The sequence below is a fragment of the Euphorbia lathyris genome, chromosome 2, assembly GCF_963576675.1.
Source record: "Euphorbia lathyris chromosome 2, ddEupLath1.1, whole genome shotgun sequence".
Classification (NCBI taxonomy): Eukaryota; Viridiplantae; Streptophyta; class Magnoliopsida; order Malpighiales; family Euphorbiaceae; genus Euphorbia; species Euphorbia lathyris.
Window position 1 is genome coordinate 99,477,319 of NC_088911.1, and position 13,388 is coordinate 99,490,706.

Sequence of the window (13,388 nt, forward strand, 5' to 3'; positions counted from 1 at the left end):
ATCTACAACTGTTAGCTATATTTCTTTCATTTATTCTTTTTTCGGTCTTAGCAAGAACGGAAAAGGTTTATCTTGTCCGTAGATCTATAGATCTGCGTGGTTGCAAAAACAGAAAGGACTTAGATCCGAATGTCCGGAAGATTCTAAATGATGAAGCATGGATTGTAGAGGTTTTTCAACGGGATTCGACGTACGAGAAGGATATGATTTCTTTGTTTGTTTTATTTGTACCTTTTATGGGTTTTATTGCTCTTTGTAGCCTTATTATTGCTCTTTGTAGTCTTATTACTGCTCGTTGTAGTCTGTTTTCTTCCCTTTGTGGATGTCGCCTATATGGGTGGGAAGTTTTATTTCTCTTCATTCTCGTGATGTATTTGTAGTGTTAAATTAATGAAATGATACGACTTTTATAAAAAAAAAAAAAAAAACAGGTTTTCAAAATTGAAATAAATGGCAATTTCATGATTTCTAATCAAACAATTGTAAAGATGATCAATATTGAAAAATCCTCTAAGTATTTCTTTTTTTTTTTTTTTTAATTTGCGCAATGCGCTTACATTAAAGAAGAAAGAAAAATCCCCACCAGACCCGGATGTGATTCGAACCCATGACTTCCCAAGGCATAGGTAAGCTCTCAACCACTAGGCTAAGAGCTTAACTTCACTATATACCGGGATAGTGGAGATGCTTTCTATGAGTTTAGGAAAAAACTTTAGAGCATTCATTATACCGGGATAGATATGCATGACCATAAACACACGGGCTACTTGAACCATAGTCTAACAAATTTTTGGCTTGGTACATTGTCAGAGATAGATCTCAAGACTTCGAGTCGCTCTAATATAATCCGAATTGTATTCATTACACAAGGGTTTAAATCGAAAGATACTTTTGTCTATACTTGACCTTATGTCACTACTAAGTTAAATGTTCGTTTAAAAAAAAATTAGTGGGGGATTGTTGGATTAGACCACTTTGGCCAAATTGAATTTGTGAAAAAAAAAACTTTGAAGCTTTGTCTTGAAAGGGTTAAAGAAGTGTAAAAGCATTTCACATTGCTTACCGAATGATTTGAAATATTATTTATAAAGAAGGTCCTCACATATTTGGATGTGCCCCAAGGGGTACCCCACTTTTGTAAAAGGGTAAGGACCTACGTGATGCGTGACCACTCGCCGCCATCCGATCCAGGTTGTGTTCGACACTATATTTTTTTTAGAAAATATTTTTTTATTTGGTGTGCCACACTTTTCTGATTTCTCTAGTACACAACAACTTTTTTTCCTTCCATATATAGCTATGTGATTTTCGTTTTACATACACTGAAAGTACTTTCTACGTCTACAAATCAAAATCGAAACTAAGCAATCATTTGAATGTATTCTGACCGAGTTTGTACTGTTGCAATACGAACTCGTATTTCTCATTTAATGGTCTGTTTTATCCTAGAAGCGGTCAGATTACACACTGTTTACACTTACTGAAGATAATTCCTTGAACGTTGTTAAAGAGCGTGACCTCGTTTCTAACTCATCTTATTACTGTGTTCAGTAAAATTGTGTTTTTCTTTGTTCCTGATTTAACAAGTTGTGTATGCAGAAAAGAAAAGAAAGGGGTTTAAAGTTCAATCATCTATAGTTTTTTAACCTAGCCTTACTTTGGAAACAAGCATGGAATTTGATTACAAATAATAATGAATTGTCTTGTAAAGTTCCCAAAGTCAAATATTTGAATAAAGATTCAAATTGGTTCTCAAAGTTGATACGAAGGATCAATTTAGCCCAAAGCAATATTTAGGTATCAACTCGGGCTTTAAAATTGATTGGAAAAGTCAAATTAACTCATGATCAAATCAGTCTTGAAATATAATACATTTTTTATACCTGAACTTTATCGTGTTTGCATTTTGATACTTGAAATCTATTTTTATACTTAAAAACTATTATATTATGCGCAATTGCAGAACGCTTTTTAAAAAAATAATATAATATAATTAAAGTTCTATATTGAATTAATTCTTATCCAAAATTAGATATTTTGTACTGACGTATAAAGTAATGCGTGGAAACCAAAATGTTTTGCAGTTGCGCAGAATATAATAGTTTTTAAGCGTAAAAATAGATTTTAAATATCAAAATGTAAACATGATAAAGTTCAAGCATAAAAAATATATTATATTTTCAGAACTGATTTGATCTTGAATTAATTTGACCTTTTTAACCAATTTTAAAAATTAAATTGATACTCAACGATTGATTTGGGGTAAATTGATCCTGCGTGCCAATTTTGAAAGCGAATTTGAATATGACGGGAGTTTTTCTCGATGGAAAATTTGGGTGACAACCCAAACCTAAGTGGTCTATTAGTGCTTAGACCAATACTTGGATTCCTAAAAAGAGGGCGTTTGGTATTTGATGGGGTAAGAATAGGGATAAATGTTGGATAGATATACAAATAAAAGATTGTGATAAGAATAAAAATAAGATAGGAGGATTTATTATCTCATGCTTGGTATGTAGGATAGAGATAAGGATAAAATGATTCATTTTACTATATTATCCCTATCTAAATTTAAATAGACTCATATATTATTGTAGTATCGAAATTAATTAAATTTAATTCAGAGATAAGATGAAAAAAATACCTCTGACGTTTACCATCCGGAGTAATTTTCCCCTAACGATGGTAGGCAAGAACAATTTTACCTCTAACATTGGCAAGTTGGATCAATTTCAAATATTTTATAAAACACAAATATTTTATTCTTTATCATGTACTAATTGCATATTAGTTGGTTCTAATAAAAAAGTTTCATATTTTTTATAATTTAATAATAGAATTGAAGATTATATTTATAAATTCGGTAAAATATTTTTTTTGTCCAACTTGTACAAAGATAGTATACGTATTTTTATTTTGTTTTTAAATTTTCATGTCTAATCACATGTTTGTAATCTGCTACTAATGATGATAAATTGATGCACATGTGAAGTGTAGATGACAAGATTCATAACCGAAAAACAATTTAATGAATTATTTCTCAGATTGACCCACATTGTCAACATTAAGGATAAAATTACTCTTAGCTGCCAACATTATGGGTAAAATAGTACCATTTTAGACGTTATAGGTGAAATTGATCCTAATTATAAAGGTTAGAAATATTTTTACATCTTATCCCTTTAATTCATTATCCTAACTTAAGAAATACTTGGAACACTGTATTAAATTTTTTTAAAAATGGAATAACTTGAGCAATACTTAGAAAATGTATTAAATTTTCAAAATCGAAAAAATGGAACAACTAATATATTTAAAATGGAGTTAAATGCACCATTAGTTACTGAACTTATATAATTGTCTCAAATTGGCCACTCAACTTCAATTTGTCTCAATAAAAAACATCGAAATCGGAATTATGATGTAACTAACACGTCAATATGAAACAACTCATATTTTTAACCAAAATAACACATGACATCCACATATGTGCCACATGGCTATCACATGTTGATTATTTTTATGAAATATTTAGTTTTTTTCATAAAAATACCCGATATGTGGTTGTCACATTTTACGTCGGTTAGAGATTTGAGTTAACTTATGTTGACATGTCACCCATGTCATTATTTCGATGCATTTTAACCACTAAAATCGACGAAGTGACCTAATTGATACAAAACTGAAAGTTTATGAGTTGAGTGACTAGTGATGCATTCAACCCACTTAAGATGATAGATTAAATTTAATTAATTTCATTTCACATTGATACAACAATAATATATATAGAAACTTAAGTTTTCAAAAGTTGAAAGACTAAAATTAGTTTGAGAAATATTTGAAACATTCTTCTAAATTTTCAAACCACAACAAATAGAACAAATAATTCAAGAGATAAATTACGTATTTCCATCTAAATAAGTTATCCTCATATCTTATACCACCCCCTCTAGTATAATTTTAGTGGGATAAGATACTTATCCCTCCATTGTCTTACTCCCCTACTCCCAAATAAACATGAACAAGTTATCTCGCTTTTTTTTTATCCCTACCCCACCTCCTACCTACGTACCTTCTAACAAACATCCCGCAAAAGTTCTGAGTTGCCAATTAAGGATGGTCTTGCAGAATTATGGGTAGCAGATTTGCTTACTAAAGATGAGGAGGAATAGGCAAATTCTTGTAACAGTTAAAACAAACTAAATAAGCATCAATAGAGATAATATTTAAGAGAATCCACAGAATTGTTCTAGCCACAGTTTTTCCCATAACTTCACCCAATAACTGCTACTACTACTACTGCTGCTGTAGTTCTTCAGAAATTAAAACTTAACTAATACATTAGGCAACAGCACCACCTGTTTGGTGCAACATAGCATCTATCTCATCACCGTCCTCCATTTCCAACTGTAGCAACAGAAAAGTTACATGTTAGATTACATGAATCTTAATAATGATATATACCCACATGAGTACAGGCAAGGACTGAAATTCAAACCTCATCTGGTGTCTGTTCTGCACGAAGGCGACGACCATCAAACAGAAATGCAATAGAAGTGAACTCCACTGATTGTCGATCACAATACGCATTCATAAGCTTCTTCAGCTGGGTACTTCTCTTAATCCTGAAGAAAACTTCATTACCATCCTACAAAATGGAACCAATTTAGCACACATTAATCAACAAAATTCAGCATTTCAAGTTCTTAAACTACTGCCATTTCTCATTTAACACTAAAAACTTGACAGAAAAGAAGGAAACAATTATCCAATTCAAAAATATTAACATGATCTCCCAGTTTAGAAAACCAATTTCCAGCGTCAAGCTCACAATAGGCACAGCATTAAGAAAGCACTAAGAAAGAAGAAAAATCCACTATCTTGTAGGCTTGGATAACTATATGAAAACATCCGATTTCTGACTTGAATAGTACCTCTAAACATTTTATAGCCTAGCCCCCAGTTCCACGATATCATTAGTATGTATCTAAGCATCCATTGTGTATGTGATGTCCTATGTGCCTATGAGCCCTAGGCCTGTCTTTAAAGTAGATGACCAATAAATTATACCCAAAAAACGCCACATAAGCATTTGCAATTGGCTTGCAATTAGTTTTGCAAACCAAAGGAGATGCTCTTAGGCAGCAGTTACAGCTGCAGTCAGCACTAGGCAAAAAATACAGGTCCATCTACTATTTATTATGGACGAAATCAAATGAATGACAAGCAAATATTTTCAGGGAAGTTACTTCAAGAAATTGAGGGGTTTGCTCCATACAAGCCCTTAACATGTGAAAATTGAAAAATTAACATGTGCAATAGAAACAATATTGAAAATAATCCCGAGTTCATTGAAGAAATGAACATGCTGAGTTCATACCTCTCATCTCATAACTAGATCCCTGGACCATATAACACCCCACAAGCAAAAGACAAATGAAAATTGAAAAATGAACATGTGCAATAGAAACAACATTGAAAAGTCATCCCAAGTTCATTGAAGAAATGAACATGCTGAGTTCATACCTAAGAGACATTATTATGATTGCCCATGGGAACACACTTTATTCACAAAACATTACACAACGAAAGTGTAGCATGCTGAAAAAGAAATCAAATAAAGCACCAAGCATTTCCACATTACTCGAGACCTACTCGCCCACAATAATTCTGATGCTAGTAGCACGAAAAGTATATAAAGTGATTTATTGTGCTAAAAGATAATTCCTTTCTAATCCGTTTTCATTAAAGTTCATTTACTCTACAACAAAAACAACAAGCCATCAGGATGCATCTTCCAAAATCTGAGTTTCAATAATTATCAGAGCACAGAAAATAGACATCTCAAACAAAGAAAGGAAAATAAATCCACTCTAACAATCAAATCAGACAAACTGAAGAACGTCTAAAGATTCTGCGATAAGATAATCTCAACAAGATGAATAATTGAAGATATTATTATCCAAACAAACAAACTTTAAAACCCAAATCAAAACCCTAATTACGACAATTCTAGCATTTGAACTTCAGTTGATACACAAAATAGCATCAGTATCCAAATAAATTGTCTAAAAGAAACAAAAACCAAAAGACGATTAACACACAAAAAAAACACTACTTGAAAGTACCATTTGAAGCAGAGAATAAGAGAGGAGGGAATCGAACCTGGCCTTTGACCTTGAGATTGATGTGAGCCGACTGATCGTTGGGTTTCTTGTCCTCTTCCTGGTTATTCACTCCCGACATTCTGATTTCTTCGCAGGCCTTTGACTTCTGGAGAATGAATGAGGCCGCCGATGTCCAATTTTTATTGCCCGATATCGAGCTCTCTCCGCCGACTATCTGCCAACTGTGCTAAAGAATGATTTAGGCTTCCAGGTTAATATATAAGGTTAATCGACGGCTTAGATCGCTCCTCCGAAATTAATCCAAAGGTGACCAGGAGTCCTCATGAAACGATAGCGTTTTCTTGCGGTCTTTTTGTTTTTATTTTTAATTACTATTTATAGATATTTGAATACTTGACTAAATTATTAGTCAACATCTTTCAAGTAACGGCTATTTAGTCCCTTATTAAAAAGATATATTATGATATCTTCAAATACGAATATTATTGGTAGACCTGAATAAACAACAAACTGTCAGGGAGAGGTCGGAATTCAACGCCTCCTCTCTGATGCTTAACTCAATAGAATACTTTGAGCAAATTGTTATAACTTGAAACAATATGTAATTGAGAGAATGCATGTGTACCTTATAACGTATGTCTTGAGGCTATTTATAGGGATTTGTTTACACACTTGAGGTTAAGTACATTTTAACGTGTAAGCTTTTGAATGGTTTCGGCCCATTTCCTTTTTCACCATTCTGTAATATACAACGTGTTCTTCGGAATAGGAGCATACCTTTGAGATCCGGACTGCTCATTGGGCCACATGTCCAATTGGTTAAGCTTTATGTTAGATCTTTTGGTTCCTATCCATGTTAAAGCTTATTAGCTTGATTCGGAGCGGGCCCATGGTGCAGGACCATTCCTTTGATTCAATATAGGCCCATTCTTTTATTCTGTACTATATCAGATGTCCCCCCCCCTCAATTTGCTTTTATGAAAGCTCTTTAGGGCTTTAATGTTTTGAGTATAATGAGCCCACTTTTAGACCGAATATTTAGGCTGACGTTTTCCCGAGCTCACACGTGAACCGTCTTTCTATAACCTGTAATTATTGCCATGGTCTTTGAGAAAATCGAAATGTGATGTAGGGTGAAATCGACTGAGGATTTTAATCTTAAATCCACAAAGAATGCAATCTTCTCAAGCTATACTTGAAGGTTGAGTTAACCCAAAGGATAGAAATCCAAGCTCTCAAGGAGGCTATAAGTTTTAATTCTTCAAAAGTTATCAACATTACAAAATATGGGAGTTTAAATACTCTCCCTCAAATCAAAGAGAAAGACCCAAAAGCCTATGAATAGGGTTTTGGTTAACACTTGGCTAGGAGGGTAAAATAGGGAAAATGGTAGTTTAGTAAATAAGTCATAATGGCAATACAGTAAATAGGGTGTCACAGAAATGGTCCCCCCCAAGGTGAGAGCTTGGAGGAGAAGTAGTCTCCAGGTCATGAGACGCCCCGCGTCTCGGATTTTACGCCCCGCGTGAAAATGCTCCTGGACTTTCGGAGGTCTCTCCAGGCCACGACACGCCCCGCGTCTCTGAGTTTACGCCCCGCGTGAAAATGCTCCTAGACTTGATGAGGTTGGCTCGAGTTCAGTACGCGAGGCGTCTTGTGGAATACGCCCCGCGTTATGTAGCTCCTGATCTGGTGGATCGACGTCACGCGAGACGTCCTGTGGACCACGTCCCACGTCTTGAGGCTCCTGGAAGTGGAAGATCTGCGGAGTGGAATCTACGCGGGGCGCCCAAAGGTTGCGCCCTGCGTGTTTACTCTCCTGGAAGTTTTCTTGCTTGATGTGACCAATCACGCCCCGCGTGGTAAGGGATACGCCCCGCGTCACCAACTGACATGGCTTTCCATCCAAGACCACTATTCCCACGCCTTGCGTTAGGTTGGGTACGCCCCGCGTGTTCTCTGCTTTGGGTCGTTCCTTGCTCTCTTTGAGTGGGTTCTCCCGGGTGGCTCCTCATAGTTCCGGACTCGGGCTTAGGGATAAGATGCCCTCATCATTCTCCCCTTCTTCGAAAGAGTCGGGTCCCGCCTCGGTGACCTTGGTCGGCAACGTTCCCTCCGGCTTCCACAAGCTGAGGTCCTGCACATTAAAAGAAGAAGACATCTTCCCAAGCCAGTTGGGAAGGGTTAGTTGGTAGGCATTGGCACTCATCCTCTTGGTGATTCGGAACGGACCGTACTTCCTCGGTCTCAATTTACTACTAGGGGCGTGCATGAGTCGCTCCTTACCCAAATACACCATTACTTCATCCCCCACTTTAAATTGCACATCCCTTCGGTGCTCGTCAACTTTGGCCTTGTTCTTACTATTCTTCTTCTCGATACTATTCCGCACTTCTTGGTGCATTAGGTGGTAGTCATTGACCAAATTCCGGGCTGCCACACTCTTCTCTTCTACCTTCGGAATCTCCCCCAAATCAAGCGAATGTTAGGGGCCTTAGTGTACACCACTTCGAAGCGTGACTTCCCGGTGGTTGAACTTACGGCTGAGTTATAGGCGAACTCAGCTTGGGCGATCATATAATCCCACATCTTGGGCCTATCTCGGCACTTGCTCCGCAATAGATTTCCCAAAGTCCGATTCACCACTTCGGTTTGTCCATCCGTTTGGGGGTGAGCTGTGGTGCTAAACTTCAGGGTAGTTCCTAAAATAGCCCAAAGAGTTCGCCAAAAGTGGCTAACAAACTTCGTGTCCCGATCCGACACTATACTCTTTGGAACCCCATGTAATCTCACTACCTCAAGGAAGAAGAGCTTAGCAATGGCGGTGGCGTCATTAGTCTTTCGACATGGGATGAAATGAGCCATCTTTGAAAACCTATCCACCACCACGAAGATCGAATCCATCCCCCGTTGGGTCCTTGGCAGTCCCAACACGAAATCCATCGAGAGATCCTCCCAAATAGTTTCCGGAATTGGTGGCATGCCCCTTGGAGCCTTGACAATTCTCACATCGCTCAACGATATATGCCACATCTTTCCTCATCTTGGGCCAAAAGTACCGGGAACTAACCGCTTCCAAGGTTTTGTCCCTACCAAAATGACCGCCCAACACTCCACCATGTAGCTCTCGGATCACCCTTTCTCGTATAGACGTGTGTGGGAGGCACAGCTGGCTACCCTTCATGAGAAATCTGTCCACAAGTTGATATCCACCCTCTTCGGTGCCCCTTCTACACTTTTCCCATTCAATACTAAAATCGGTGTCATCCTCGTATTCTCCCTTGATGTGCTCAAAATCTGTCAACTCCAATGCCACTGTTTTCATAAGCGCAACCCTCCGACTCAAAGCATCCGCCACCTTATTCTGTTGACCCGATTTGTGCAGAAGTCGATAAGGAAACTTATCCACAAATACGGACCACCTAGCATGCATGGAGCTTCGGATTTGCTTTTGACTCCCCAAGTACTTAAGGGCTTGGTGATCGGTGTACATCATGAATTCCTTCCCAATAAGGTAGTGCTCCCACGTCTTGAGAGCCCTCACTACCGCATAGAACTCCTTATCATAAGTGGCCCATTTCTGCCTTGAGTCACACAATTTCTCGCTGAAATACGCTATGGGCCTCTTTTCTTGCATTAACACTCCCCCAACTCCAACGCCACTAGCGTCACATTCCACCTCAAAGAGTTTCTCAAAGTCCGGAAAAGCTAACACCGGAGCGGTACTTAACTTCTCCTTAATCAAGGCAAAACTATTCTCTTGCTCATCTTCCCACTTGAAACCTCTACCCTTCTTCAAGCATTCGGTCATAGGAGCCACGATAGCGCTGAAATTTCGGATGAACCGCCTATAGAACGTAGCCAACCCGTGGAAACTCCTAATATCCCCAACTGTCTTCGAAGTCGGCCATTCCCGGATAGCTCTCACTTTCTCTTCATCCACTCGAATCCCACTCCCACTGATCACATACCCAAGGAACACCAAACTTTCCATTACAAAGTCACACTTCTTAGTGTTGGCAAAGAGTTGGTTTTCCCGGAGCAAGGTTAAGACAGTCCTCAAGTGCTCAACATGCTCTTCTAGGGTCTTACTATGGATGAGGATATCATCAAAGTAGACCACCACAAACTTCCCAATCACCGGACGCAACACTTGGTTCATCAATCTCATGAAAGTACTCGGTGCATTGGTCATCCCGAATGGCATCACTAGCCACTCATATAGCCCATCCCGCGTCTTAAACGTTGTCTTCCATTCATCTCCCGCCTTGATTCGGATTTAATGATACCCACTCCTCAAGTCGATCTTTGAAAAGACCTTGGACCCACTCAACTGATCGAGCATATCATCAAGTCGGGGAATCAAGAACTTGTACCGAATTGTAATCTTGTTGATGGCTCGGCTATCCACACACATCCTCCACGATCCATCCTTTTTGGGTGTCAACAAAGCCGACACTGCACATGGACTCATACTTTCCCTCACATACCCCATTTTAATCAATTCATCCACCTTCTCCTTCATTATCTCACTCTCCTTGGGACTCATCCGATAGTGGGGAAGACTAGGCAAGCTAGCTCCCGGCACTAGATCAATGTGGTGTTGGATGTCCCGTAGGGGTGGTAATCCATCCGGTAGTTCTTCCGGGAAGACATCTCAGAATTCATTGAGTAATCTCCCCACTTCCTCCGGAACCTCTTCAGTTTCACTCCCCACACTTCCCGTCGGTGTGCTCGCCTTCACCATCACTACATAAACCATTTGACTTTCCTCACACTCGTTAATAAACGCCTTGTGAGTTGGGCAAATGATCAAGGTAGATTTCCCTTTGTCTTTGGACTCCCCCGATAAAGGGGTTAGAACATATCTAATACCGTCCTTCATAAAACGATAAGTGTTCTTTCTTCCGGCATGGGTGGCGTCTCTATCAAATTGCCACGGACGTCCCAACAGTAAATGACAAGCATCCATCTCCACCACATCACAATAAACCTCATCCCGGTACTCTCCTATCTCAAGAGGGACCTTACATCTTTGAGTGACCTTCATTGCTCCGACATCCTTGATCCACCCCACACTATACGGACTAGGGTGCGCCTCAAACTCCAACCCAAACCTCTTGGCAGCGGTATCACTAATAATGTTCTCTTGGCTCCCACTATCAATGATCACATTGCACTTCACCCCTTGCACTAGACATCGGGTTCGGAACAATTGGTGTCGTTGATCCGAAGCTATTCGACTTGAGACTAGGAGCCTCCTCACTACGTGTATGGCGTGGCCCCCATCATACTCTTCCCCATACTCATCCTCAACGGGATCACAATAAACATCCCCCTCGTCATCATAGTCCTCGTCATCCTCATACCGCTCAATCACATTGGCACTTCTTCTCTTGGGACACTCGTTGGAACGGTGGCCCGGCTCGTTACATCGGAAACACTTGAATGGAGCCGGTTTAGCATAAGGGTTGTTGCCCCTAGGGGGTTGTGTCGCCTTAAAAGGCCTCACATCTCCGCTAGATGCCTTTCCCGTATTCGGCGCCTTGGAATCACTTGAATTGGCGATTTCCTTACCCTTATCGATCCCCTTGGGAACTCCTCTCCCTCCATAGGTACTCTCGGCCCCAGCCCTTCTATAACCTTCTTGACCCCTCAAACTCAGTTGTGCTTCGGCCTTCAATGCCAAGTTACGAGCATCTTGTACCCGAATGACCATTTGCGTCCCAATCCGATCTTGGATGTTGTACCTCAATCCTTCAAGATACCTTGAAGTCTTTTGGCTTTCGGTTTCCGACAAGTTAGCCCTTGCCGAAAGCTGCAAGAACTCCGAGGTGTACTCGTGCACACTTCTAGCGCCTTGAGAACAATTTCGATAGGAACTGTAGATGTACTGTTCATAATCGGGTGGTAGAAACCGTTCCCGCAACATCGACTTCATCCTCAACCAAGACCTAATCGGTTCCCTTCCTCCTCTTCTTCTCCTTTCCTTAACATTATCCCACCAAACTGACGCTCCTCCTTTCAATCGGTAAGCAACTAGATGAACCTTCCTATCTTCCGGTATTCCCGAATAATCAAAGAACCGCTCTACTTCTAGCAGCCAATCAAGGAAGCCCTCTATATCAAGTTCTCCCCCAAATGAAGGTAAGTCCACTTTCAGTTTAAAAGCATCATCCCGCTCAAAGTTACCACCATACTCCCTTCTCATATTCGGCTCTCTAACATATCCGCCTCTCTCATTACCTCGGCCTTCATACGGATCATTCAAACCCTCATTTTCCCTCTCGTAACCACCTACAACACCATTATGCACAATATCCATATTCCCGGCACGCACATGCGCGGGACCAACAACATCATTCACATGCACATCATGTCTAGGCCTACCATTCATGGCATCATCATCAATTCTAATCCCCATATTCCTAGCAATCCTAGGCATGTCATAATCATCAAAGAATTCCCCATCACTATCACTATCCACATTTCTAATGGTTATGGGATTAGTCCGCCTTACCTCTTGAACCCGAGGGTCCATTGCTTGGGGTGCATAGGTTATCCGTGGTGGTGGTGTTGGTTGCCTTTCAAGTAGACGGTGGGTTTGCTCCTCTTGTCTCCGGTGAGGTTCTCCGGCGGGTTGGATGTGACTATTCCGAAACTCAAGAATAAGTCTCTCCGTATCAAGACGCCTTTCTCTTCGTTCCGTTTCTTGCCTCTCTTCCAACTCACTCATCTTGTCATTTATGGCTTTCAAGCTTGATTCTAGAGCTTCAAGCCTTTGTTCTTGAGTTCCAATGGTGTCGGTGGTGATACGTGGTTGAACCATCTCCGAGAAGAAGTCTCCGATCAAGGAAAACGACTCGGCTCTGATACCAACTGATGTAGGGTGAAATCGACTGAGGATTTTAATCTTAAATCCACAAAGAATGCAATCTTCTCAAGCTATACTTGAAGGTTGAGTTAACCCAAAGGATAGAAATCCAAGCTCTCAAGGAGGCTATAAGTTTTAATTCTTCAAAAGTTATCAACATTACAAAATATGGGAGTTTAAATACTCTCCCTCAAATCAAAGAGAAAGACCCAAAAGCCTATGAATAGGGTTTTGGTTAACACTTGGCTAGGAGGGTAAAATAGGGAAAATGGTAGTTTAGTAAATAAGTCATAATGGCAATACAGTAAATAGGGTGTCACAGAAATGGTCCCCCCAAGGTGAGAGCTTGGAGGAGAAGTAGTCTCCAGGTCATGAGACGCCCCGCG

At 39.8% G+C, this 13,388-nt stretch overlaps 1 protein-coding gene across 1 annotated transcript; it reads right to left on the minus strand.

Moving 5' to 3' along the window:
- Positions 1–4,189: 4,189 nt before the first annotated feature.
- LOC136219120 (small ubiquitin-related modifier 1) lies at positions 4,190–6,350 on the minus strand. Its single transcript, XM_066006375.1, has 3 exons — positions 6,166–6,350; positions 4,499–4,648; positions 4,190–4,407 (listed from the first exon to the last, which is right to left on the minus strand). Exons 1-3 carry the CDS (start codon positions 6,244–6,246, stop codon positions 4,342–4,344), a joined length of 297 nt encoding a protein of 98 aa, XP_065862447.1. The 5' UTR covers positions 6,247–6,350; the 3' UTR covers positions 4,190–4,341.
- Positions 6,351–13,388: the final 7,038 nt, after the last annotated feature.

Excerpts from the sequence above, each read along its gene's own strand:
- LOC136219120 (XM_066006375.1), bottom strand. The coding sequence starts at position 6,246 with ATGTCGGGAGTGAATAACCAGGAAGAGGACAAGAAACCCAACGATCAG. Across the intron at positions 4,649-6,165 it reads ATCTCAAGGTCAAAGGCCAG|GATGGTAATGAAGTTTTCTT; the intron begins GTTCGATTCCCT and ends TCCATTTTGTAG. Across the intron at positions 4,408-4,498 it reads CAGAACAGACACCAGATGAG|TTGGAAATGGAGGACGGTGA; the intron begins GTTTGAATTTCA and ends CTGTTGCTACAG.